Source organism: Ambystoma mexicanum, chromosome 13, assembly GCF_040938575.1.
Source record: "Ambystoma mexicanum isolate Mex_15411 chromosome 13, UKY_AmexF1_1, whole genome shotgun sequence".
Taxonomy (NCBI): domain Eukaryota; kingdom Metazoa; phylum Chordata; class Amphibia; order Caudata; family Ambystomatidae; genus Ambystoma; species Ambystoma mexicanum.
In genome coordinates this window covers 403,637,738-403,665,244 of record NC_090938.1, presented here as the reverse complement: position 1 = coordinate 403,665,244, position 27,507 = coordinate 403,637,738, and the positions used below count along the sequence as shown (strand labels likewise).

General features: G+C 46.5%; 1 protein-coding gene across 6 annotated transcripts in view; it reads left to right on the top strand.

Moving 5' to 3' along the window:
- Positions 1–27,507, top strand: part of IRF9 (interferon regulatory factor 9) — a 327,420-nt gene that overhangs the window by 73,551 nt on the left and 226,362 nt on the right. For 5 of the 6 annotated variants that reach the window (XM_069633987.1, XM_069633991.1, XM_069633992.1 and 2 more), the window contains exon 5: positions 11,834–11,996. In XM_069633987.1, coding sequence (XP_069490088.1) covers positions 11,834–11,996 — 163 coding nt within the window. The remainder of the gene's footprint in view (positions 1–11,833; positions 11,997–27,507) is intronic. The other variant, XM_069633990.1, reaches the window with a different exon arrangement.

Below are 27,507 nucleotides of genomic sequence, written 5' to 3'. Positions count from 1 at the left end.
TTACATAATTATCTTGGTAGAGAAGGCTGCAGGTGGATTACCTCTTGTCCAAGATTGCTTTCTAGAAATTCATTGCATCAACATTTCAAGATTGAGACTTGCAGAACGCTACCGCTCCCACCCCCCTTTCAGTCAGTCAAAATACTTTGTTTCGGCTGATCTCCATAAAAGTAGACACAAAATAACACTAAACTAGTTTATAGCAACTGATGAATCCTAAGCACAAACTATGGCATCTGGCATTCAAAGTAATACAAATCCTTGTTATTATGTCTACGAATACTACATTAGAATAATACAAAAAAGAGAAACAGCACACATATATAAAGTGCAAATGCAATCTTTTTGAATGGGCACGCTAATTAAAACATCCGAACTTTTGGCAACTGATTGCTACTACATTGGTATATGTCATATAGTGCATGTACAGCCGTGCTAAAGTAATATTTGGTAGCTTAAATTAACAATCATATGTTGCAATGCTTGCGCCTCTCATTTCGTGGACCTCAATAATACAGATCTTTTCATCCAAGATCTGTGGACATATTTTGCTACTGCAGAAACCTTTGTAGCACCGTTTGTTCTACAGAAACCCATGGCCCCACTTATTGTAACCATACTAGATAGTAAACACCATGGCCTCATCAAATATGTCCTTCTGAAATGGAGCTACAGTGTGCAGGCCAAAAGGAATGCTCTTTCTACAGTGTGGGCACTTGTCTGACAGAGTGACGTCCCATTTGCTCATTTTGTGACCGGCAAAATAGTTTAGCTTAACATAAAGGGAACGCGAGAACCTTCGAAATGTAAGTAAGGTTCGTAGCCCATGGTGTTCTAATTCTCCTAGTAGGAAGGCAGTGCAGATGAACTACGGATCAGCCTAAGCAAATCTAGTTGGCATTAGTTCCAAAGCGTTGCCTTGATAGCCTCTTTTGCACTGCCAAATACATCGTCAGGGTTTGGCCATATGTCAATGTGCCCTATATCACACAACGTTCTTTTGACGTGCGTGAACCATGCCAACGAGACACCTCCAGTCTGGCCATGCACATCCCTAACTGCCTACCTGTACATGTGGAGCTCAGGCTTACCCGATAACCTAATCGAGTACAAAACCGGTCCAATGGCTATGATATGCTTGACATGGGGAGGGGTGTGCAGTAATTTTTTCGAAAAAAAAAAAATGTCGAAAAATAAATGTCGAAAAAAAGTCGCATTCCTTTTTTTAAATTATATATTTATTTTGGGGTCCGGGAATAAAAAAAAGGGGTAAAATAAAAAAAAGGGAGGGTTGTGGGGGGAACCCCCCATTTCGAATAAATGACTATGAACCATGGGAGGCCCGTTCCCTTGTGTATTAATAAAGTAGGTGTACAGATTGGTAGTCCTATGTTTTTTAATGCAATTTTCTATTACGCCTAAGTTACCACAATTGGTATGGCCCCAGATTTCAGCTCCGTAGAGGATGGCCTGACTGGCTTGAGTTTTATATGCCTCTTTAGGGGTGCGGGGGGCATGATGGGGAGCCCATCGCTCTGTCCCCACAGTCATATACAAATTTAGTAATTGCCCCACAGTAGTTGGCTAGCGAGGCGCCTACTCTAATCAATTGCTGGCCCCACTTGCAAGGCACCATCTACCTGCAGGCTCATTTTCTACATACAGCAGTAGTATGGTCGAAAGAGGTTCATGTGGGATACCATATTCGCATAAAACTCCCCATAATTTCAGGTGAGGGACCGCATCGAAGTATGTACACAGGTCGATGGAAAGAACATAGATATTAACTTTTCTGAGCACAGCGTATTTCTCAATGAGTAGTAATAACCTGAAACGCTGGTCTACGGTGCTTACGCTCTCTCTAAACCCTGCCTGACGGAAATTCAATGAGGCAAGGCTGTTGGCCCAATTGTTAAAATGTCGCAACATCACTTGAACGAAGAGTTCCCCTTGTCGAGTTAAGTAACGAGATGGGATGGTAATTGCTTGGGGAATCACAATCCCCCTTTTTATATAGCTGGGCAATTTCAGTGGATGACCAAGATATGGGTGCCGTATTCAGGCTAATTATGGCATTAAACAAAGTAAGGGGTCCACAGCTGCGCTTCGGTCATAAAGAGGTCACCTGATTTCTGTCAGGCTCTGGCGATTTTAGATTTCTGTGCTATTATGGCTTCAAGGATTTCATTAAGAGAGAAAATCAAAGGATTAGATGCTGGAAGGTCATAACAAGTGGCCTTGTTAACTGAGAACACTATATTTTCTCTGTAGAGTTCACTGAAATAGTCATTGGGTCAGAAGAACCCACAGAAGCAACAGGGGCACAGTAAGCAGATATCACGAGAGCACAGAGGCACCCAACAGTTGGTCGAAGTGGGGAGAGATCGACCAAATTGTTGGAAATGGATCAAGGAAATGTCCTTCTACTTAAAGATGTTTGGACATTTTGTTTTTCCAGGAAATGTAGACTTTTGTTCGAAATGTATAGAACTTTGAGGAACTTTTGATAGACTGACAAGGACTGTTTTCTATGAGTAGACCTATTAATTCTACCCATTGAATCCAGACACAGGAGGTATTCCTGGGACAACCGTAGATACCTTTGTGAAGAAGCAAGAGTGCAGGGCACTTAACCTGTTTTCTTTTACATTTTGCTAAGTGGTAGGACCAGTCTAGTGGATATGTTTGGACAGAGCACTATTTTGATTTTGACTATAGACACGCACCTTTATTTAGTTTGGTTAGCAAGCGAACTCCCTTATATTAGTAGGGTCAGGGAGATGTTTTCTTTTCATTTAAATAAAACTACGTTCAAAGATGTCTTCTAATCCGACACCTCCTTCTGGCTTGCCATATGTGGTGTCAGAAGTGGTAACGGTATCACCTAAAACAAGGATGAGGCCCAGTTTGATGCCTTCCCTTGAACCCCAAATTTCCTAGTCGGGTCACCCCACAATCCATAAGGTTTGACCTCTTCAGTACAGACGAAGTCTGTATACCCCTCTAGAGAAGCACTTGATGCCCATGGGGGTTAGCATCTCCCCAGGACTTATATCAGACTAGCAGAAAAATCTGGGCTAGCATGGCAATACTCCCTAGATGTTGAAGCAGGGTGGTGGATCCTGACTATAGTGGGGGGATCCAGATTATTTTACATAACCATGGATCTGACCCCTGTGCAGCTAAGATGCTGTTGCACAAGGAATATGGGAACAGACCTTAAAATATTGTTACCCAAGAAGTTACCCTAAGAGGTTCCCTAGGGTTTGGAGAGGCTAGCACTTTTATTGCTGTGCCTTCTAGAAGAGAGTCCAACAATCCTACACACTTACCTGACCTGGCCTTTGCCCAAAGAAATTACCCTGTTCTCACCGAAGCCTTTGGGCAAGTCATCTCATAGGAGCAGGTTCGCAGTCAGGCCAGACCTTTTTGTTTTCATTAAAAAGGGTGTGTTGTATCACAGAGACCGAAAAAGACGGCCTTCCCAAAACTCAGCTAGTAATTCCCCAAAGTCATCAGCGAATAATCTTGGAGTTAGCCCGTTCACATCTTACGGCAGCTCACCAGGGATAGGGAAGACCCAGAGTCAGGAAGTTCCTCGATAGTGTACCTGGATGTAAAGAAATATGTTGCAGCATCTGAAATACAAAAAAAACACGGCAACTATTCCAGTACCCCATGTCCCCTTACAGCAGTGGTCTTCAAACTTTTTTGGCCTGGGACCCCCTGAGCAAAGTTTTGGCAGGCCGGGCCCCCCCAAAAGTGCCAGAAGGACAGTATGTAGAAATCGCTATGAACTTTTGCGTGCCGTCACTGCACCCTACTCCCAGTACAGACCCTGGGCTCTCCCCACCCTACTGCCGCCCATCCTGGTCCCACCACAGTCCCATAACACAAGCATACACACATCCATACACATTTAAATAAAAAATAAATCGCCATAAAGGTACCTTCTGCAGGGGCCTGCACGTGCTTGCTAAAATGCCCCGCTCCAGGTTGCTCTGCCCGTATGTGCGAAGAGGCGCAGGAGCACCCCCCTCGCACATACATACATACATGCAGGGCCCCAGCCAGCATTTCCAATGAGCTATGCAAGGCTGGCGAAGCAAAACACACCCAGCGTTGCATGGCTCAGTGATCATGTGCGGATGGGGAAATAAACTGTCAAAGGCAAACAGTGTTTCCCTTTGATAGTTCAGCCAGCCCAGGGGCACTCCCTCAGCTGGAAAAAGCAGCTGAGGGGGGTCTCACTGTTTCACTGGGCTGGCTCCTCGGCTCCTACATAATGGGTGAGGTGGCCAGTGCGTGGACGCCCCCTCACCCATTATGGATGAGCCGGCAGGCTTGGACTGGCCTATAGGGCAATGACCGTCCCAAAAACGCGAAATGCTGGTGTAGGCCTGTCAAAATGGGCCACTTTTTTGGCCAATGTGGGCCAGTTTGAGGAGTTACTTCAATATGCAGCTAGTAGTTTTGACGATTGTTGCTGAATAAATATTCTTTAAATATCACAATTTGTTTACATTTGAACAAAAAACAACCCCTTGGGTACTATTCAAACAGTCTGTGACTAAAGGACTGAATATCCATTTGCAACTGCTGGCCATTTTTTCATTGGTGCCTAAGACCGTTTTATGGTCCAGTCTGACCATGTGAGCTGCCCCTTCCCATTTCCTCCAATATAATAAAAAATAAATGTTTTTTATTTTTTTTACATTTTATGCTGGGCTCTGGCGCCCCCCTGTGATGCGGTCGCACCCCCCTGGGGGAGCGCGCCCCACAGTTTGAAGACCTCTGCCTTACAGTCCCCCCCTATCATTGAGATTCCATTCCCCCGCATTGTTATGGACATTGTGGGACCACTATAGACATCCAAGCTGGGGAATAGATGTATTTTAGTAATAGTTGACTCAGTTACTTAGTACCCTGAAGCGTTTCCACTACACCAGTCAACAAATACTGAAGCACTTGCTACCCTTTCTTTCACGGGTGGGGTTTCCTAAAGACATCCTTACAGATCAAGACACCACCTTTATGTCCAAGATCATGGAAGAGGTAAAGGTGATCCTACAGATGATGACCCTACGAACCTCCGTATACTACCCTCAGACCAATGGCCTTGTGGAGTGATTTAATCAGACTCTCAAGAAGATACTCCATACGATATTAGAGGCTGTTGGCCATAATTGGGACATAATGATTCCCTAGGCTCTATTTGCCATTAGGAAAACACCCCAGACATCCTTGGGTTATTCCCGTCAAACTATTACATGGGAGGGAAGGGAAGGAACCGCAAGATGTCTTAGACATGCTCAAGGAAACTTGGGAAGAAAGGGAAGAGACTATGTTACAAATCTCCCTGACCCCCCGAAGCTTAAGACCCATATGGCCGCAGTCAGAGAAATCGTGAAACTTCATCTAATGGGCAAAGGAACACCAAAAAGCTCTGCACGATAAACAGGCTGTAGACGGGTCTTTTTCCATAGAAGGCTTCATTTTGGTCTTATTACCCACCTCTGAGAAAGATATGATCTCCAAATGGTCTGGGCCTTATAAGATCATTGAAAGAAAAGGCCCCTGAAACTATGTAGTCGCTCAGCCAGACTGATGTAAAAAAACTCAAATTTATTTTATCATATCAATCTCTTGAAGGAATGGAAGATTGGCCCCTTAGAGGACACAGCCGTTGCTATGGCCACTCTCTTGACTAAGAACGAGAGGTTCAGTTAATCCCTAAGAACCTGACTCTCAACAGGAAGACATCCTTTATCGTTTAAAACAGTTCACAGAAGTCTTCTTATAAGAACCTTGTAGGGTACATAATTCTTTCCATTGTATTCATACTCCGCCAGGACAAATTTAAAACCTGATAGGATTCCTGAGGCCCAGAGAAAGATCACTAAGAAAGAACTTTCAGCCATGCTTAATGCTAACATAATTGAACCCTTAGAGAGTACCTAGTCTTCCCCCATAGTTTTGGTGGCGAGACCTGATGGGAGCTGGAGATTCTGCATTGATTTTCAAAAGCTCAATTCTATCTCTAGTTTTGATAACTATCCCATGCCCCGGATAGATGAGCTTATTGAAAAATTTGGACAAGCCCAATATATATCCACGTTAGTTTTAACAAAAGGGTACTGGCAAGTTCCCTGAATACACCTGACAAGGCGAGAACCTCTTTTTCTATGTCGCAGGGGCTATTCCAGTTTAAAGCCCTACCCTTTCGGTTTCACAGGCCCCCACCACACATTCCAGAGATTAATGGACAAAGTAATTCGAACATACTCTGATTTCGCAGGGGCCTACCATGACGATATTGTCATCCATAGTAACACCTGTCCAGAACATATGCACCATCTCTACGAAATCACTTGCGCCTTACGGGAAGCAGGGCCTTCGTGCTAATCCACCTAGCTCAAACAGTGGTGAAGTATATAGGATACTTTGTGGGGAATAAGTTAATCCAGCTTCAAGCCGAGAAAGTCAAAGCAGTCCAGTTAACACTGTTCCCCAAGACCAAACCAGACTTCCGAGCCTTCCTGGGGCTGACCGGTTATTACAGGCAGTTTATTCCCAACTACTCTACGCTGCGGCTAGTCTCACTGATACGTTTTTCTGGTTGGGAATTTTTTTAACTTCTCTGGGGAAATGCAGATCGATCAGAGACGTTTTGAAGGCCTGAAACAAGTACTTTGTCAGGAACCCGAGTCAAAGATGCCCGAATTAATACTGCAAATAGACGCCTCCAAAGTGGCCTTGGGTGCAGTACTTTACCAGGAATATGACGGAGTGGAACATCCCGTCCTGTATACTGTGAGAAACCTGAAGGTGTCTCACTTGCTAGTCCCTGGAGATCTGTCATCCAGGTGGCCCGGACATGGCCATCACTGTCGGATCCAGTTCCTGGGGGTGGACCAGTGGCAGAGGATCACCTGGATGAGGGGTCTTCGGGGAGTGGAAGTGGGACACTGAAGGCCGAGACGCGGTACCCCCTTCCTTATACCTTTTCCCCATCCTACTCTGTAGTAGACTTAGAAACTCTACCCCCCACACACTTTCCAACACAAACACTTTCTTACATCTTGACAAACAGACTAACACTAGAGCCCTTTACCTGACAAGTCCCATCACAAGGGTCAGGCAGAGTCAGGCAATTGCCACTAATTACACACACCTGATTGCCCTTTCCCTTCCACACAGGTATAAAAGGCAGAGCTTGAGAACACACTTTGAGCAGGGCCGAACGCACGAGGAAGCAGCTATTCCGTACCTGCAGTTAAAACAGAGAAGAAAGGCAGTGAGACCTGAAAGGACGATGAGGAAGGACTTGCCCTTGTCCTTCTCAACTCAACCCTGCAAAGCCTCCGAAAGGATAATCGTAAGACCGGGAAGTCCAGCTGCCGTGTGGGGTGACGGGTGTCAACTACGCACAGGGCCTCCTGCGCTGATAGCCAAAACAGTGGTGCCATCCTTAACTCCCAAAATCAGAAACTACAGCAAGTTCAGCACAGCCAGTGAGTCGGAGAAAAGTGATAATAAACCAAACTGTGCTGGGCCCAAGGTTACAAGCGGTAACATTGTGTGAAAGGACTTGAGTTTATGAACTTTAAAGAAACTCTAGGAAAAAGGTCCAGATACAGTGCGGTCCGGCGCTATGTGGGCGCCCATTTGAAGGACTCTCGCTGGGCTTTGGTGTTGAAACTTCATGTACCAAGGGGCCTTGGAGAAGGACAGCGTGAGGTGTCAAGGTGATCATACAAGGGTTAAACAAAACCCCTTGTACACTTGAAAGTCTTTGACACGTGGAGAAGCAAAATGAATTGTGTGAATAGTACTGTGTGTAGCCTGGCTGGGGGCTTTAGGAAAAGCCTGGCTGGGGGGCTAAAAGAGACTGGCCCTCATTACGACCCTGGCGGAAATCGCGGTGCTAAATGCACCGCGGAGCACGGCGGAAAGCTGCCGATAGCGCCATGGAGGTTGGCGGATTTTCCGCCCCATGCCGACCTTGGCGGGGCGGTAAATCCCCATTCCCCATTTTACCCTTCCCCATTCCCATTTTTGCCCCATAGGGTATAATGGGAGTGGGGAAGGCGTAAATTGCGCCACCGCAAAATACGGTGGCGTAATTAACATCAAGGTCCCGTAGCGCCATGGATTTCTCCGCCCGGAAAAACCAGGCGGAAAACGTTCCATGGCGCTACGGGAACTCGTAGTAGGGCGGACGGGTCCGCCGCGAATAACGCTGGCGTAAACCCACTCCGCCAGGGTCGTAATGAGGGCCACTGTCTTGTGAACTGTGGCTATGTGAAAGCGACAGAGAGATGCCAAGAGAAAGCTAGGTGAATGATTGTTTGAAAAGACATTCGGCCTCATTACAAGTTTGGCGGTAGCCTTGCCGGTAAAACCGGCAGGCTGCCGCCAAACTTGCAATTTTTTCTGGTGCCTGCAAATGGGAAATTACTGGGTCATTACGGCCCTGCCAGACCTGGTAATTGCCCATTTGCGGGCGCCGGAAAAAAAATGCTCCCCATTCCCATTTGGCTCCATAGGGCTGAATGGGAATGGGGAGGTCGGATGCAGCGGCACTGTTTATAACTGTGCCGGTGCATCCAACATACTGTGCTCGCGGGTGCCTTTCTGCCTGCCAGGTCCGACCTGGCGGGCAGAAAGGCACCCGCAAGCACAACTCGTAGTTTGCCGGTCCAGTAACTGCAGTACAGGCATGCTTACCAGTATCGTAGTTCCCAGACCGGCAAACTTATAATGAGTCTCTTGAATGTTACGTTTTGAAAGAAGACCATAGTGAAACAAGACTGAGGGAGGCCGACATTGCAAGAAGGATCGGAGTTCAGTTGAGGGAGTCCAATGGTGAAGATAAAGTCACCCAACGTGAAGATTATTGAAAGGAACTTTGGTTTTTGTTGTTAATAGCACATCATGTCCTCTGAGGCCCTGATATTCTGGAATCAAACTGTGAGCTTGTGCTTGTGCTGGAGAAGCCCAGAAGTGTGCTGTGCTCTGGAGTCCCGCTTTGTCCCGTGCTAAAAACATGGGCAAGGGAGATCCCAGCTTTACCATCCTGATTTATCATTTTGAGAACACTTCTTTCTTTTCTTGTGAATATTATCCCACAATCTTTTGTAGCATAGCAGTAAGGATTGGCAATAGGGTTTTTAGTATAGGCCCTTTTCATTTGACTAAGACACCACTAGGACAGTATTAGTATTATTTGATGGTCGTAGCTTGCTTCCATCTTAGATTTAGGTGTAGATTAGGCTTTTATCTTACCCATTTGTACAGTTTAAAAAATACCCTTGAACTGTGATCGCTTGTTGTTGAGTTGATACCATGCCTTCCTTACATATCAGCAAGAAATTGTTTCCTAGCGACCAGGCATATGCCACCATCAAGTGGGCAGTTGTCATTCTTCGCTAATATTTGACAGGGAGGAAGTTCCAACTAGTGACTGACCACCCCCCCCCTAACCTGGATGAGTTTCAGGAAGGATTCTAATGCCCGGGTTATGGGTTGGTTTTTGGATCTACAACCTTTTTTTTCTGTGGAAAATCAGAAAGGAAAAGAACAAGGAAATGTGGATTTCCCATTACTCCTGAAGGGGGGGGGCCCTCTCACTTAACAGAAGGGATATGTGACAAATCTGAAGACTTTGTCCCTTCTTCGCTTGGGGCAGCAACCCCCTTTTAGGCTAGGAAGGTGAGCCCGGTCAGCAAAACCCTCCCTAGGGTTTCGGGAAAGCGGGAACCTCACTGGGAGTTACTCCCTGTTAGGGGACAAGGACTCCCATTCCCATGGTAAACTTTCTATACCCAAGATATAATCTGCCGGGCATGGGAGTAAAACATGCTGACAATACTTCTATGTGTTTAGCTCAAAGTAATGCAGAACTTCCAACATACTTGGCAACCTGTGATGAACAATATACCCCTTTTGAATATCGAGCAGAATAAAGGGACAACAACCCTTGAATGGAAGAGCAGAAACCCAACGCCAAGGTGAGGCTCAGATGTGAGATCGTCTGTAAGGGGCATAGCTGCACAGATGACTGCAATCCCGAAGGAGACATACGCCCGAGGGAGACCCCATCCACTAGACAAGGAAGCACATGGGGCGTGCGAGGCAGAGGCCAAGCAAAGCGCACAGGTCTCGGGGCCGCAAACACATACATGACATGGTGGGCCCGGAGCCTGCAAACAGCTGCCTAGTCCAGGGACGAAAGGAGGACTGGGGTCCTCTGCTCTCGGACCGAGAGACAACCAGAGAGAGAAAGCCAAGGGGGGTGGAACGCTAAGGTGGCTAGCATCCAGTGCAGAAGAGCAACAAACCGTGAAGAAGGATCTCGGTGCTTATGTGACGGATCCTCACTGGAGTAAGCACCACAACAAAGCAGGTACATGGGTTGCCCAGGTCGGAGTGAGGAGAAGAGAACAGAGAACAAGAGGGAAGGTTTGCCCTAGTTCGATCCAAGGGTCACAGGGACCTGAGACAAGAGCGAGCACAAGACAACCAGAACAGTTACGAGAGCCAGAGAAAACTGAGCAGCATAAGCAGAGGGCTTATAGGAACCCTAAAGGACTAACTGAGAGTTTGGACCAGGGGAACCCACAGGAGCCACAGGGGCACAATAAGAAGAGCGAAAATCAGATATCAAGGGAGCACAGGGGCACCCATCAGTTAGTCGAAGCGAGGAATATGTTGATCACAGCTATTGAAGGGTAAAGGACAATCTCCATAATAACTAGTAAATGAAGAAATAAACATATAAAATATTTTTTTATGTACAAACAATACTCAACTATTAGGAAAAATTCCTGTTACATGGACACAATTAGATTGTACCAAATGACAAAATTGAAATTAGAATACATTGGTAGACTGTGAATAAGACGGATGATAATGAATGCAGAGCAAATGTGTATACATGAATGAGACTGTTTGTAGTTTGCCAGTGTTACAAAATAGAATATGACTAAAAATATGAAATAGTTTTCTATGAAGTTTTAAGGAATTTAAATAAATATAAAATATATTCCACAAACTAGTCCTCCTTTGTAGAATAATTTAGGATGGACTTCTATATATTGTTTTACAATTCATGAAATACATATTTTTTGTAATGATGTGTGTATGCCTAAAGGGCCATGACCTTGCATCTGAAGGATTGAATGGATGTGTAGACACAGCCATAGGTCCTAGAGAGGATAGATTGTGTACTAGTGTTGTGCCCCAGTTTGTCACTACTTTGTAGGCAGTCGTTAAAAACCTCTATGCCTGACTATCATTATTTTGAGAGCACTAAAACGAGCTACTATCCCGTCCCAGGAAGCATGAAGAGTAAACTGGAAGATAGTGAACAATATAATCTTAAAACTAGATGGTCCAAGATCTTATTCCCTATAAGTTCACCTTTTCATTTTGGGCATTTTATGTGTATAATTTTAATGTTTTAAATAACTTATGATAGTTTGCCTTTGGTGCTTTGTGACTGTGTTGATTAAATAAGCTCTTGCACAATTTGTTAACTAATAAAAAGAAGCTAAAAGCTATTTTAATAATTTACAATTTATATGAAAGTATTATCCATTGATTATCTGTCATTTATCATATTGTGATCTCTATTTTCGTGTAATTTTTTGTGTGAACAGCCGCTAAAAAGTTTTAAATCGGTGTAAGAAATGGAATAGAAATTCTACTTGACTATCTTGTACCATTTCAGAGACTCTTGTCAATTTATAAAAGCCATTGTCTCTACAAAGCCACTTGTGTTATTTCTGCCTCCTGGTATCTTGTGTTAATTCTTCGTTCTCCATTTCAGCAGGTTGAAGAGGATTGTGGGCCTCGATGCTGTAACTCCGTTTACCCAGAGGACTCTGGGGTTGGAAGCAGCTCTGACAGCCCAGAGAGGAGCACAAGCAGCCCACAGGGGAGTTTGGATAACGTACAGATGAACTTAGACAGCCCACAGAAGAGCCCTGACAGTAAGGCGTGGGAAAGAACATCCAACTTGTCATGTATCACCTTGCCCTCCCTTTTACTGCATCCGTTTATCCATTTAGCTATCCTCCCTATGCACTCTCCATATGCTCCATTATTTTTTCATTTCTATGCATGTATGTGACGTTTCTATGAATGCATTTACTTCTCTTCTGTACTTCTGTTTGTCCCTCAACCTCCCTTCTGTTGTTCTGACCCTAAACCCCAGATTGTGGTCTTCCTGTCTGCCCATTCACTGTCATCAATGGCGCCTTAACTCTGTTTTCAGAGCATCTGTCTATGCCTGTTGTCTTCTCTCTGTACATCTAGTGCCAATTTGCCCCCAATTTTCTATCTGCTGCTGCTTTTCTCTGTACACTGGTCTCCTGGTCCATGCTCCTCCTCCTCAAAAGCAAAATGTGTTTTAATGTGTCTTCTGAAACTGAGATATGTTAGATTGTTCTCATCTTAGGTTAAGGTTATTCTAACATCTTGTCACCTGTGTATAAAAGGCTTGCACACCAGACATGGCTTTTTTAAAACTACAGAATCTAAAGCAGATGTTTTTATAACCATAACATCCTTTAGGAGCCATATCACTTACATGCCCCACCCAGAAACCGAGGACTCAATTCATTGGTAGCCTGGTTAGCCATGCAAATTGAATTAAATGGCACTCTAGTCACGACCAGTGAACGGTATGTAGAATGCTATGTATAGTAGAAATAGTAGAAGGTTTGCTGTATACCTAATGGGTCTTCACTTTGTGCATTATCTGTTGATGCAAATATATACCATGCTACACGCAGTTTGGAGACCGCTTCCATGCACCTCGCATAATATGTAGGAACCATGCTGTGTTGGCATAACGTCGTGATTCTGCGTACACAACAAAACAGATATGGTTAAACCATTTTCCTAAACCTTTGATGCTTCAAACAAGTTTTCTGCAAGTGAATTCCAGCATGAACCAGTACGAACCAACAGCAGCCTGGCCTCTGCTCCTAGTTTATAATAATTTAGAACACATAGGAGATTTCTGTGATGCCGTTACAGGGTTTGAAATTAAGAATCAATGAGCAGGAGCTAAAACCAGCTCCTGTGGGTCGAGCATCACTAAGTAGGCATTAGCTACAAGTGGGAAACTAAGAGCGAGTAAACGCACACTGCAAAAGTAACTTTCACAGGACAAACTAACTTTTTCTCTATTATGTCTGATGCATTGGGCCAGAAAATTGGACCAGAAAAGTTAGTGTGGGGGTGGGGGGGCAATAGGGATAAGTGCGCCCAGTCCTGTCTGAACATGGGATTAAGTGCAGAGTGATACCACTCTCATCGGTTGTAACCAAAGTGCAGTAGTGCTACAGCAAGTGCAAGTCCAGGGGGCAAGTGCAGGAGACTGGCGAGGAAAGCTTGGGACCTGTGAGGTTCTGAGGGTACACCACGCAGCCAGTCAGAAAAACTGAGCAGAGGTAGAGGAGAGAGTGTGAGAGAGCAGAAAGAGGAGGTTAGCAGGGGGGGGGGGGGAGAGAAGGAGGAGGCATAGAGGAAAGTCTTGAGGAGTTTCCTTCATTTAAGGAAATCTGGCTCAAGGCGGAGAGAGGCAGGGAGGCTCTTCTAGAGGGAGGCACCTGAAGAGGATAAAGATCTCCCCCAGAGTCTCTGCTTAGAAATGTGGCTCACCCGCAGAGAGTTGGAGGAAGACGAGTGGAGGGCTCGGGAAGGTGAGTATTTAGGGAGGGAGCATTGCAGATAGTTGGCCCAGGCTCCAGAAAGCCTTGTGGACAATGCAAAGGGTCTTGAACTCAATCCTTGCAGCCATGGGGAGCCAGTGAAGGGATTTCAGTGCCGGAGAGATGCAGTCCCTGGGCTCGAAGCCAGGGATAAGTCTTGTGGTTCTTTCTGGATGAGTTGTAGAAGACAGAGTGTAGAAGAGGGTAGGTTGAGAAATAGGCTGTTGCAATAGTCCAGGCTCGAGAGGAGCAAGGCGCTGGAGACGGCGAGCCTCTGGGGGAAGGTTTTTGCAGCACACCATGACTGAATTGTGGACAGACAGTCGGGTATGAGTGAGGAGGAGGAGGAGGCTGAGGGTAGCTTGAAGGAGAACTGTGTCTCATTCCGTGTAACACTGAAAGTTGAGGTGATGGTGGCTATCAAACAGGTCAGAGGCGCCATGTAGCCATTGAAAAACCAGAGGGATAGGTTAGATCCCTGGGGGACACTGCAAGTAGAGAGTGATAGGGGAGAGGAAAGACCCCAGTTCCACCTGGGATGGCGGTCGGAGAGAAAGGACATTAGCCACGCCAGGGCTTAATCAGTGATGCCCAGGGTATCACAGAGACGTGGGATCAGGGTGTTGTGGTTCACTGTATCAAAGGCAGAGGAGAGGTACAAAAACAGCAATTTTAGCAGACATGCCGCCTGTGGTAATTCTGCCGAAATCCCCATGGAGTCCATGAATGGGGACTAACACTGCCATACCGCCACTTGTAATCCGGCGGTAACAGTAAATCCATTTGTTGGTTTTGTTTGTTTGTTTTATTATTTGTATTGCGCACCAGACCCGTAGGAATAAGGGCGCATAGCATAAGACAATTTACAGCTTAGTTACAAACAAAGTAATACAATACATATGAATTATACAGGGCAAAGGCAATATGCAGCTATGAGTACAGAGAGATCAAATGGAGGCAGCATAACATGGGCGGAAGAATGAGCATATACAGTAGGCAGTCAAAATATGAATAGTAATGTTTATGAACACAGGCAGGTGGACACTATCTAAATTATTTACAAAGTAGCAGCGAGGGTCAGTTGTAGTTATCATGTGGCGGGTATTACTTGTCAGAGTCTTTAAGCCGTTTTATTAGGTTCTGGCAGAAGTTACGGTACAGTTCATCTGCTCTCATATGGTGGTACCTTGGCACATTTAACGCTAAGATACCAGCAAACTTGTAATGAGGCCCCATGTGTTTAAATGTGTACTAGATGTGTCCTAATTCTTCTTTATTAACATGCTCAAATACTTAAAGCTAGTGTCACATATGCATGTCTGTAAGGCACCAGTTGGCCGGGAAGCCAAATGTTTCTCCTGGTAGCTGTTACTTTCAAGTTAACCAGGCTCTCCTACGATAAATGCAGGAGTTAAATATTGCTCTGCTCTCAGCAATTTCAAACAACTATATTGCTTTACTTTTGGCTGCAGGTATCTGTGGCGGAACGGCTGTTAGATACATGCTGGACCATAGAACAAGGCACACCACTTGACCATCCAGCGGGCCCGGACCGAAATATTTTGAATCAACTGTAGATGTTGATTTGTTTTACTCCTCATATAACATTTCCCTAAACGTATGTGCACCTGTATCCCCTCTTTATATATCAGTCTGTGAGAACTGCACTTAGAAACGTCCCAACTGCATTCTCGGGGGCCCTCTCTCAATTCAATCATCTGGAGGAGTGCTCCGAAACAAATGTAATATCCACAGATCCCCCTCAGATCTGTGAGGACTCCACCAATTTCCAGTCACTGCTTTCACCCATCGATGGTAAAGGTTGGGTTTAAAGACTGTGGGCCTCATTACAAGTTTGGCGGTAACGGAATTACTGCCATTTTCCTGCACCACCAAACTCCCAGTTTGGAGGTTAAGTGGAGGATTTCCCTCCAGCGCATAGCTGGCAGTAAATCCTCCACTTTATCTCCAAAAATAGGCTGACAGTCTGCAACGGAATTCAGAGGCGTAGCCACGACTGACTAAGAAGTGGGGCTTGAAGTTAATGCAGTTGGCCCATCACAGTGGCATTAACATCTGTAAATGCGCTGTGTGTGCATTTACAGAATGTATTTGGGTGGGCCTTAGTGCTTGCAATAAATCTGCAAAAATGCCCATGGAGTTCTATGGACTCCAAAAATGGGGATTAAACTACTTCATCAACTCTTGTATTATTATTATTATGGTATTTATTGAGAGTGGACCTAGCTTCAAAAATGGGGATTACACCACTTTATCAACTCTCGTATTAATAGTAGTACTATTATTATTTTTATTTATTCATAGAGCGCGGACCTAGCTTCGAGAAGCAACGAAACGCTTTACAGAGGTATACACGAATACAGATACATAACGGAACGCTTTACAGAGGTGTACTATATTACAGATGCATAATAGATTGATTTTCAGTGGTAACAACAGAACAGATATACAGCAGGGGGTAGAATACAGAGTGGGACAGAGGAGGGCTACAGCTGTACCAGGTGGCAGGGAGGAGAGGGGCAGGCAGCGTCTAGCGAGTTAGGTGGTGTGAAGGTTGACGTGATGTTCTAGGTGTTGAGGAGAGACTGCTTAAAGAGGTGGGTATAGAGTTCTTTTCTGAATTGTAGGAACCTGGGGTGAGTCTGATGTCGATGGGAAGGAGGTTCCATAGTCTTAGGGCTTAGGCAGAGAAGGCTTGTTTTCTGGTCCTTTCCTTTTTGCAGCAGCAGATTTCAAGTCTACACGTGTGCTGGCTTCTGGTGGTGCGCTGTCTGCCAGAGATGCAGAGTTTCTCCATGAGGTAGCTGGGTGGCTTGAGGGTGACTGCCTTATATATGATGTAGCAAGACTTGAAGGTGATTTTTACGTGCAGTGGGAGCCAGTGAATGTCGATGAGGGTTGGGGTGATGTGGTCGTATATCTTGATGAGGCGTGCAGCCACATGTGGGACACTTCTCACGAGCACAAGGGAAGATAACAGCAGGCCTTCGAGGTGTGCATGTCCCCCATCCAGCTGGGATAGGACCAGTGCTTGGAACAGTGGATCTAAAGATGTTCAGAGGGAGGAAGGGCTTGATTTTCCGCAGTAGGGAGAGCTGATACCAAGCTGTCTGTGTTTTCCTAGCTATGTGTGTCTTGAAGGAGAGGGGTTTGTCGATGTGGAACCTGAGGGAATTAGCGCAGGAGGTGAGCTTGAGTGTGAAGCCCTCAGAGTTCATGGTTGATAGCCAGGTATGTCTGGGTGTTCAGTGGTGTTGGTGAGGGGCAGGAATTCGGTCTTGGAGGGCTTACGCTTCAAATATGCACTGAAGGGGCAGGTTTTGAGCCCATGGATGTCCTTGATGGAGTAGATCCTGAGGTATAGCTTTGTGTCGTTAGCATTTTGGTGGATGTTGTGTGTGGCTAGGAGGGCGCCAGCGGCTCCATGTATAGATTGAAGATCACTGGGGAAAGGTTGGAACCCTGCAGGGCTCCACAGGTAATGGGTCGCATTGGCGATCTAGAGGAATCCATCTGAACAAATTGCTTGCGGTTGGCGAGGCAGGACTTGAACCAGCGTAGGACAAGGTTGCTGATAGCCATGCGCCGATGTAGGCTGTCCATACGCCCCTGGTGGTCTACTGTGGCGAAAGTGGCTGAGAGGTCGACCAGAACCAGGAGACAGCGTTGGACGTCGTCAAGGATGTTTGTTGACCACCTGTATGGTTGCTGTCTCAGTGCTGCATCTGGGTCTGAATCCAGATTGGTAGGTTTGGATGAGATTGTTGGTGTCGATGTGTTATTACATTTGTGTGGCTACCGCTTTCTCTATGATCTTACCTAGGAAGGGAAGATGAGTGATGGGGCGATATTTACTTAGGTTGTCGGAATCCAGAGTGGGTTTCTTTAGTAGAGGGAGGATTTGTCCTGTTTTTTGGGTCGATGGGAAGGTGCTTTGAGTTAGGGAGCTGTTGATGATCTCCAGGTAGGGAAGGAGAGATTCTGTGGGCAGGGTCTTGAGGATGGATGCTGGGAGGATGTCATCTGTATATGATGTGGCGTTGAGGGTGGCCAGGTTTACTACCAAGGGTTAGGGAGAATTCTCATGTATGTGCTAATTCCCTTTAACCTTGGAGACACCCAGCTCTTTTGCTGGATTTAGGACTTTTTAATTTTACCCCTGGAGTGAATGAGACCTTTTTCTCACTCTCATGTGTTTTTACCTGATGTGGATTTTATGTTTTCACTGTTTTTGGAGTCTGACAAACTCCATAGGCATCTGCCTTTTGTATGGTGACGCACAGAACCTTGAGTGCAATGTCACAGAAAAATCCCTTTAGATTTCTCATAAGGTTTAAATACCTTTTCTTGTGTGAACTACTGTTCCCAGGAATAGTCAAATGAAATTCACTTTACTTACCTTTTCACTTTGTAGGTCCAGCACACACCATATTATGTGGGGTGCTGGGGGTTTACCTAGTAGTGCCTTATCCTACATTTTCATGTAAGATTTTTTCGGAGGCTTGTGGAATCTGTTTAGATCCCATGCTGTGCATAGGCCGACATCTAGTGGAAGCTGCAGAGTATTACCGTTGTTTTCTAAATTCGAGAAGGGACGTTGACAGGGCGTGCCAGTAATACTATCCCTAGTGTGACGTCCACTGTACCCATAGTCATTCACGCGTCAAGGTCTTTCAGATTGTTTTTTCCGCCATCGTAGACGGATGCTATTTCACAGAGTTCTTCTTTCGTCGCATCGCCAATTCCTACACCCTGAGGTGACTTCATTCACAAGGACGGTAATGGCATGCGTGTATGACCCTTACGCTCACCTGGTTCCCACAGGGGCGTCGATCGGACCCGGACAGCTGCGGTCTCCACCAACGTGATGCGTAGTGCAGAGATGACAGTCTGGACTGGCCTGCCTAATCTCGTCTGCTTGACCCGTAGACATTCTCCTGCAAGTGGAGAAAGGGATTTAGCCACCCGTGGATTTTAGTGATGGCCTCCCCAGTGTTCTCGTTCTCCCCACTAGTCACCTCCGATATCCCCTTTTAGTAACCTCACCATATGTATTTAAATGATGAGCTCTCCATCCTGCGTGGCATGCAGGGGCGCGTAGATACCAGTTACTTCACTGGTTTGAAGGTACTGGAGGAGTTCCGGAGGAATATTGACTCCAGGGTTTATAAAGTTCAAAGAGTTCAATATGTCCGATGTTCACTCTTGTTCCATTCCCTTGTTGAATTGCAGCTGGGTCCAAAAGAATATTGCCTGGAGGCAGCTGATGGCGTTCAGGTAAAAGTCTGTATTACCCAACACTGTCCGGTAAAAGTTGCATGAGTTTAACTTGTTGTTTTCTCTCCCTTTATAGGTGCGGCATAGGAAGATGTGGCGTATTAAAGGGTAATAATATAACAGAATTGTACCCGGAGGACGAGAGAGACTAAAGAAGGTGGGCAGAAGAATGTGAAACTCAAATCATTATATTTATTTTATTTAGATTTGTCTAAAAAACATATAGAAACATTGACATTTAATTAATTCTTAAAAAACTTTTTACTAATCATGCATCCATACACTCATTCACTAATATAGTATCTAAAAGGTATATGAACATACTAAGAAGTTACAACAGCTAATCATTTCATTAATCTACTTTTCATTGTGGTGTTAGTGAATCACAACATCTTAACATTGTTGATAATAGTTCATTCCAGATAAAATAATATTTTATGATTAGCTGTTGTAACTTCTTAGTATGTTCATTTCTGATGCTTGTTAATCTGCTTAGAATCACATGCTGTGCATAGGTCCGACATCCAGTGGTCACTGCGGAGTATTGCATTTTGTTTTTCGTAGTCGAAAAGGGACGTCGACAAGGCGTGTCTGAAATACTATCCCTATAGTGACGTGTGTTGTACCCACAATCCTTCACGCGTCGAGGTCCCTCAGATTGTTTTTTTCCGCCCAGCTACTGGTCGCCTTTACGCGGAGCTCCTCGAGAGACATTGCAGATTCCATCTCCTCGACCTTTGGTCGTTTTTTCCTGTTAAAGATTAATATATCGATCCCTCCCTCGACGCAGTTGTGAAGCTGTCTCCGCCGAGCAAGATCTTCGACGGAGGGGACGAGCGGAGGAGATCCTTCGGCGTTGCCGAACACGTGGCCTGGCCTCGCAGGCCAAATACAGTAGGGAGAGTGGGGTCGTGGGACATCTCTGATTCTTTTTTTGAGAATGCCTTTCCTTTTCCACTTCCTTTCCCTTGGGGTAGTTATCACGGTTTATTGCCTCGGCTATGGAGAGGACACCCTTTAGGTTTTGCCCACTTTGTAAGGGCAAGTTTACTTGGAAGGACAAGCATTCACGGTGTAACCGCTGCTTGCCCCTCGATCACAAAGAGGAGGGTTGCTCGGCTTGTCGGCTTCTAAAGCCAAAGACTCTAAAAGACCGTAGGGTCAAGAGGTGGGCGGCCTACGCTATGTCGAAGGCCGGGTCTTCACCCGCCGCTGCGACCACCGACAGTGACGAGGAACGTGATAACACGACCTCCGCTACGGAAGTCGTACACCCCTCTAAGGAGCGCTCGCGCTCTTCGTCGTCTGTCCCCGGCCCCGACGGGCTCGGCTCACGCCCTGCTTATGGGGATGAACACCCCGGCGACACTGACGCACACGATACAACACATAAACACACAACCCATGGCTCTCAGCGCCCAAGGAGACGCAGGTTACACCGGCGGCCTCCTCGGACCGTTCGGGTTCGAAGCCCCTCTCGCAACCGCAGCCGCGACCAGCGACTGGGCTTTCGGCAAATAAGGGCGCCGCCCCCAAACCATCGGCCGGCGCGCACCAGCAGAGAGCGCACGCCGCCGTAGAACGTTTGACACCCGTAACGTCGAAACCCCAGCCCTCCGCTGACAAACGAGTCACAGAGAGCTTGGCGAGGATCGTCGTAGCCGACGCCCAGAAGCGTACGCCGAAGGACACGTCGAGCGCTACGCAAAGGTCGAAAGACACGCCGAAAAAGCCTGCAGAAAAACAGGGACTACCCCCTTCAGTCGGGGGGACCCCCAGCACACCGGAAGGCTTTTCAGAGGGCGACGGGACACTTTCCTCGACGTTGTGGGAGAGGTCGAGCCGTTTTCAGCAAGATAACACTATTTTTCCCCCGCTAGACCGCTCAGGGGTACCCCATGAAACCATGGAAAGGCTCCATCTCTGCATGGAGAGAATGGAGAGGTTTATGAACACCCAGAACCCTCCCACTCCCAAGAGAACAAGAGAAGGGCCTCAGGAGGACCCCAGGGCCAAATACCCGAGGCAGGACACAGCCTTAGACTTCCAGAATGTGTATGACCTCACGGGTGAGGAATACTTAGAAGAGGAGGATGATTTTGTGGACAATGAAGAGGGACAGAACCAGGAGGAAGGTCTGGAAGACAGCCCAGACATGGTAGGAGAAGGCTTCGGAGAAAATCCAGAAGAAGGACCTTCTCATCCCTGGCAATCCCCATCAGTATATTCCGACACTGATGTCCTGAACCTAAATCCTCCTGACAATTCACCAGTTAGAAACACGTCTCCCATTGACGATCAGCCCACATTCAATGCCCTGTTGCGCAGAGCAGCAGCACATTTCGAACTGGACACTGGGGAGATCTCTCCGGAAATAGACTTTGTAGAAAGAGTAATTAAGGAGAAACCCCCAGTCAGCCAGACCATTCCCCTCCTCGCTTCAGTGAAGAGAAGAATCATCCCTTCGCTATCCACACCCGCACTAATCAGAGGAGTTAATCCAAGGATTGAAAAACTTTTCACTCCTTCACCCTCAGACCCGCTGTACATCAGGGGACATTCCATTCCGGATTCCCTTGTAGTAACGAATACAAGGAAGAGGGCAGGGGTGCCGCTGTCCACCAGTGAGGCACCACCTGACAAGGAGGGCAAGAGGTTATATGCCCTTGCTAAAAGAGTCACATCCTCGGCTGCCTTTTCGGCAAGAATTGCGAACAACAATTCTTTGCTAGCCAGCTACGCGGACGCGCAGTGGGCCAAACTGCGCAAGGACGCCGAAGAAGCGCCGGAACCACTACGTACACGCCTGCTATCTACTATTGGCGAAGGAACCCAGGTCAACCAGAGTATTGTAAAGAACTCTCTGGATGCTGCTGAGACAGCGGGACGTTCCCTGGTTCAGGGAATACTCCTAAAACGCCATGTATGGCTGCGCAACTCAGGGTTCAAACCGGAGACACAGGCGTCTTTAATAAATAAACCTGTTGAAGACTCTAATCTCTTCGGGAAAGCGGTGGATGAGGATCTGGAAATGGCTAAAAAAGAGTTCGATACTATCAAAACTCTTGACCAGATCTCTAAGCCCACTACCAGATGCGGCTATGGCAACAAACACTTTTTTCGTGGCCAACGCCAACAACAGAGTCCGCAGCAACAGTACCCTGCCACCAGTTACCAGGCCAATAGTGGGCAGTACAGCCAAAGAGGCCAGCGCAGGGGCAAAGGGAGAGGTCGGGGGTCCGCCCCCAGAGGCTCCCAAGCCCCCAACAACAACAAGTGACGCGAAGATTCGCGTCCCCTCCCATGCAACACCGGTCGGGGGCCGGATAACATCCTTTCTTCCAGCATGGGAGGGAATAACGTCAGACCGCTGGGTACTTTCCACCGTAGCCCACGGATACTGCATCGAATTCAACAGTTCCCCAACATACAGACCCCCGAGGGGACGACGCATGACACCGGAACACCTTGCTATCCTTCTCCAAGAAGTACAACAGCTGCTGGAAAAAGGAGCCATAGAGGTCGTACCTCTATCTCAGGTAACGGAAGGTATTTATTCAGTGTACTTCCTTGCACCCAAAAAGGATCTAACCATGCGCCCTGTATTAGATCTGCACCCAGCGAACAAGTTTATCAAACCCCAGAAGTTTCGTATGGTGACCTTACAGGAAGTGATCCCACTGCTAAATCAGGGAGATTACATGACAACATTGGACATGAAAGATGCATACTTTCATATTTTAATGTTGCCAGCGCACAGAAGATACCTCAGGTTCATGATAGAGGGCAAACACTACCAGTTCAAAGTGCTACCCTTCGGCATAGCATCGGCACCAAGGGTATTCACGAAAGTACTGGCAGTGGCAGCGGCCCACCTGCGCAGGTTGTCCATCCCAGTTTACCCTTACCTCGACGACTGGCTCATAACAGGGGATTCTTACGAAACATGCTTCTCCAATACCCAAAAGACGGTAGACCTTTTATTCCAGTTGGGCTTCTCCATCAACGAAAAGAAGTCCAGCTTAGACCCCAGCCAAGTCAAACAATTCCTAGGGGCTCTAATTCAAACAAAGGACGGCCTCGTCTTCCCCTCCAACGAGAGGGTCCAAAACATGCTGTTTCAGATCCCTCAATATGTGATCGGTCGAGAGGTGACGGTACGCAAAGCAATGCGCTTGCTAGGCATGATGGCGTCGTCTATTTATTTGGTACCTCACGCGCGCCTGCGCATGCGCCCTATGCAAGAGTGGCTCAACAGCCAGTGGTGTCAGGCCAGCGGATTATGGGAAGATCCAGTGGTGGTCTCGCAGGCCTTGGTTCTCTCGCTACGATGGTGGACAAAGGAAAACCTGGAAAAAGGGAAACCCTTTGCCACACCCGCGGCGCAAGCCACTCTAACCACGGACGCATCCCTAACAGGATGGGGGGCTCACCTATCCCATCAGACTGCTCACGGAGTGTGGACTCCGAACGTAGCATCCAAACACATAAATCTACTGGAGCTACTAGCTGTGTTCAAGGCGCTAAAAGCCTTCCAGGAACACCTACAAGGCAAAACTGTGTTGGTCCTTACAGACAGCACCACAGCCATGTACTACATCAACAAGCAGGGGGGCACCCACTCTCCAGGGCTGTCCAAACTGGCCCAGAATATATGGAAGTGGGCTCTCAAACAAAACATGTTCCTACTGTCAGAACATGTACCAGGGGAACTCAATCTGCTGGCAGACAAACTCAGCAGAGATTTCCCCCTGCCCGAAGAGTACGAATGGCGACTGCACGAAGACATCGTCTTCACACAATGGGGATTCCCAGAAATAGACCTATTCGCAACCCTGGAGAACTCACAATGCCTAAGTTACGCCTCCAGGTACCCTCAGAACCAATCCAAGGGGAACGGTCTGTCGATGCAATGGTCAGGGAAATTTGTTTACGCTTTTCCCCCCCGACTCCCCTTCTCAACAAGGTGGTGCACAAGATGCACCAGGAACAAGTAACCATGATACTGGTGGCCCCAATGTGGGCCCGACAGCCGTGGTTCGCTCACTTGATGGAGATGTCTCTATCTCCCACTCCCCTGCCCGTACAACATGCTGTCACAAGACAAGGGCAGGACTCTGCATCCATGCCCCCAGAACATGAACTTAGCAGCTTGGCTCCTGAGATCATAGAATTCGGACATCTACTGCCCCCGCAGAGATGTATGGACATTCTCAGGGAAGCCAGAAAACCTAACACTCGCCACTGCTACTCTAGCAAGTGGAAGAGATTTGTCATCTGGTGCAAAGGGAAAAGCATCAACCCAATTGACTGCTCTCCTACACATATTGTTCTATACCTGACCCACTTATTGGATTCAGGTCTAGTGTTCAATTCCATTAAAGTCCACCTAGCGGCACTTTCTGCATACACCACTTCCCAACTCAAGGTGTCGTGGTGGAAGATCCCTGTTATAAAGGCCTTCATGGAGGGAATAAAGAGAATACACCCCCCGATAGCTGACCCAGCTCCCGGATGGGACCTTAACGTGGTACTTACCAGACTCATGGGCTCACCTTTCGAACCCATGCACAAAGCATCTCTTAAAGACCTCACTCTTAAGACTGCTTTTTTAATAGCTATCACCTCCATCAGGAGGGTAAGTGAACTACAGGCTCTTTCTGTTCTAGACCCCTTTGTTACAGTTCACAGAGATAAGGTGGTTCTACGCACGCACCCAAGGTTTGCTCCGAAGTTCATATCGAAATTCCACGTAAACCAGTCTATAGAACTGCCAACGTTCTTTCAAAATCCTTCCAACTTGGGAGAAAAAACTCTGCACACACTAGATGTGCGCAGAGCGGTCATGTTCTACATGGAAAGAACCAGACCACTGAGGAAGACTAATCAGTTCTTCGTCTCGGTGGCAGCAGGAAGAGAAGGGGATGCAGTTTCAAAGTCCACTATATCTAGATGGATTGTACAATGCATCACTCTCTGTTACACTCTTGCTAAGAGAGAACTGCCCTTTAGGCCAAGAGCACACTCTACTCTAGGCACAGGGGCGTCCATAGCATTCATTGCAAATGTTCCCCTTGAGTCCATCTGCAAAGCGGCTACCTGGAGTTCTGTGCACACCTTTACAAAACACTACTGTCTAGATGCACACTCGAGATCTGACTCCCAGGTGGGTCAGGCAGTATTAAGACATCTTTTCTCTACTGTTCCTTCTCATAACCCACCGCCAACTCCGGGTACTGCTCGCTAGTCTATGCACAGCATGTGATTCTAAGCAGATTAACAAGCATCAGAAGACAATGCATTACTTACCGTAAAAGCATTTCTGATGATTGTATCTGCTTAGATTCACATGTGCCCACCCTTCCTCCCCGCTCGGATGGAAGAAACATAGACTTCCTTTTATATCTCTCTTTTCTGTACTCACTCACGTCTAGAAGGCTCCCTCAGGGCAGAAAAATACAAACAGAGGGACCTCGACGCGTGAAGGATTGTGGGTACAACACACGTCACTATAGGGATAGTATTTCAGACACGCCTTGTCGACGTCCCTTTTCGACTACGAAAAACAAAATGCAATACTCCGCAGTGACCACTGGATGTCGGACCTATGCACAGCATGTGAATCTAAGCAGATACAATCATCAGAAATGCTTTTACGGTAAGTAATGCATTGTCATACCTTTTAGATACTATATTAGTGAATGAGTGTATGGATGCATGATTAGTAAAAAGTTTTTTAAGAATTAATTAAATGTCAATGTTTCTATATGTTTTTTAGACAAATCTAAATAAAATGAATATAATGATTTGAGTTTCACATTCTTCTGCCCACCTTCTTTAGTCTCTCTCGTCCTCCTGGTACAATTCTGTTATATTATATGTTTCTACCTCTAGGTACCAGTGAAAGTTGAGGTTCCCACCTTGGGTTTGTCGTGTATTAAAGTCGTGAATAACGCGAAGCGTGTGCTGCTGTTCGGGCGTGGTTTAAATAGCCTCCAAAGTAATTCCAGGTAAGAAGTTCCCCAGAACCACACCCAAGTAAAAAATAGTCCCTGTAATAAAATAGTCCCATCCAGGCCTCACGTTGGCTTGGATTCATTTGCAGCAAGGGTTGCATGAGGTAAGTAATGTCTATGAGCCTGGCGCCTATGGCGCCAGGACTGATTTCTATAATGAGCATGGTGCCTAAGGCGCCAGGACTGAACCCAAACGGCCCCCAGCTGGGGCTGCTTGGGTTTTAATAAGTATCTGGATGCCTGCTCCCGGGACTGATGGACGCGATCCGGATGCCCGGGGGTAGGCATCATGACAGCACCCCCCAAGGCCCCTCCTAAAGTTGTTCTTCCCCTTGGCCATGGCTTGTCTGGGAAGTTCCGATGGAATTTTTTCACCAACCGAGGAGTGTGAACGTGGTCACTAGGTTCCCATGACCTTTCTTGTGGTCCGTAACCCTTCCAGTCGATTAAATAAAAAAGGTCTTGATTTAACCATCTTAGAGTCCAGGATGTTTTTTACCTCGAATTCAGGTTCTCCATCTATTAGATGGGGTCAGGTGGTTTGGTTAATCTTGTCCCGGGTTGAACTGATTTTAGAAGTGAAACATGAAAGACAGGATGAATCCGCATATTAAATGGTAATTCTAATTTGACGGCCACCGGGTTGATAATGGCCTTAATGGTGTAAGGTCCCAAATATCTAGGATTAAAAGTCTGAGTTCCTTTCAGAGGTATGTGTCTTGTAGCCAGCCAAACTTGATCTCCATTCCGACATGGTGAAGTCTCACTTCTATGTTGATCGGCATTTCTCTTGTATTTCTCTTTTGCTTGATTCAAATGTTCTGTTGCCTCTTTAAAGGCTTGTGTAATAGAGTGTAGATGAGTCACTGCCGCCATTTCTAAGTGCTGGGGCAAATCGAGTTCTGAGGTTCGAGGATGATGTCCATATATGGTATAAAAGGGGCTTTGTCCGGTTCCTGAATGTACAGAGTTATTGTATGCGTATTCAGAAATCCAAAAAATATCCTTTCCAATTACTTTCGGTTTGGTGAAGCATACAACGTAGGTATTGTTCAAGAGTCTGGTTGGTCCTCTCCATCTGACCATCGGTTTGGGGATGGTGACTGGTTGATAACCTTGTGTCGATTTGCGCCAATTGACAACATTCTTCCAGAATTTCGAAATGAACTGACTACCTCGGTCAGAGATCAATACGGAAGGAAATCCATGTATTCTAACAATGTTTTCGAGAAATTCCTTGGCCAAAATTGAAGCGGAAGGTAATCCTTTTAAAGGAATAAAGTGGGCCATCTTGGAAAAAAGATCCACAATAACTAGAATGGTGTTGAATCCATTACATCGCGGTGGATCTGTAATAAAGTCTAAAGACAAAGTGTGCCATGGTGTGGGTGGAATATCTAAAGGTTGTAAAAGACCAGCTGGTTTTTTCTTCTGACTTTTGTTTTGGGCGCAGATACCACAAGACGGTA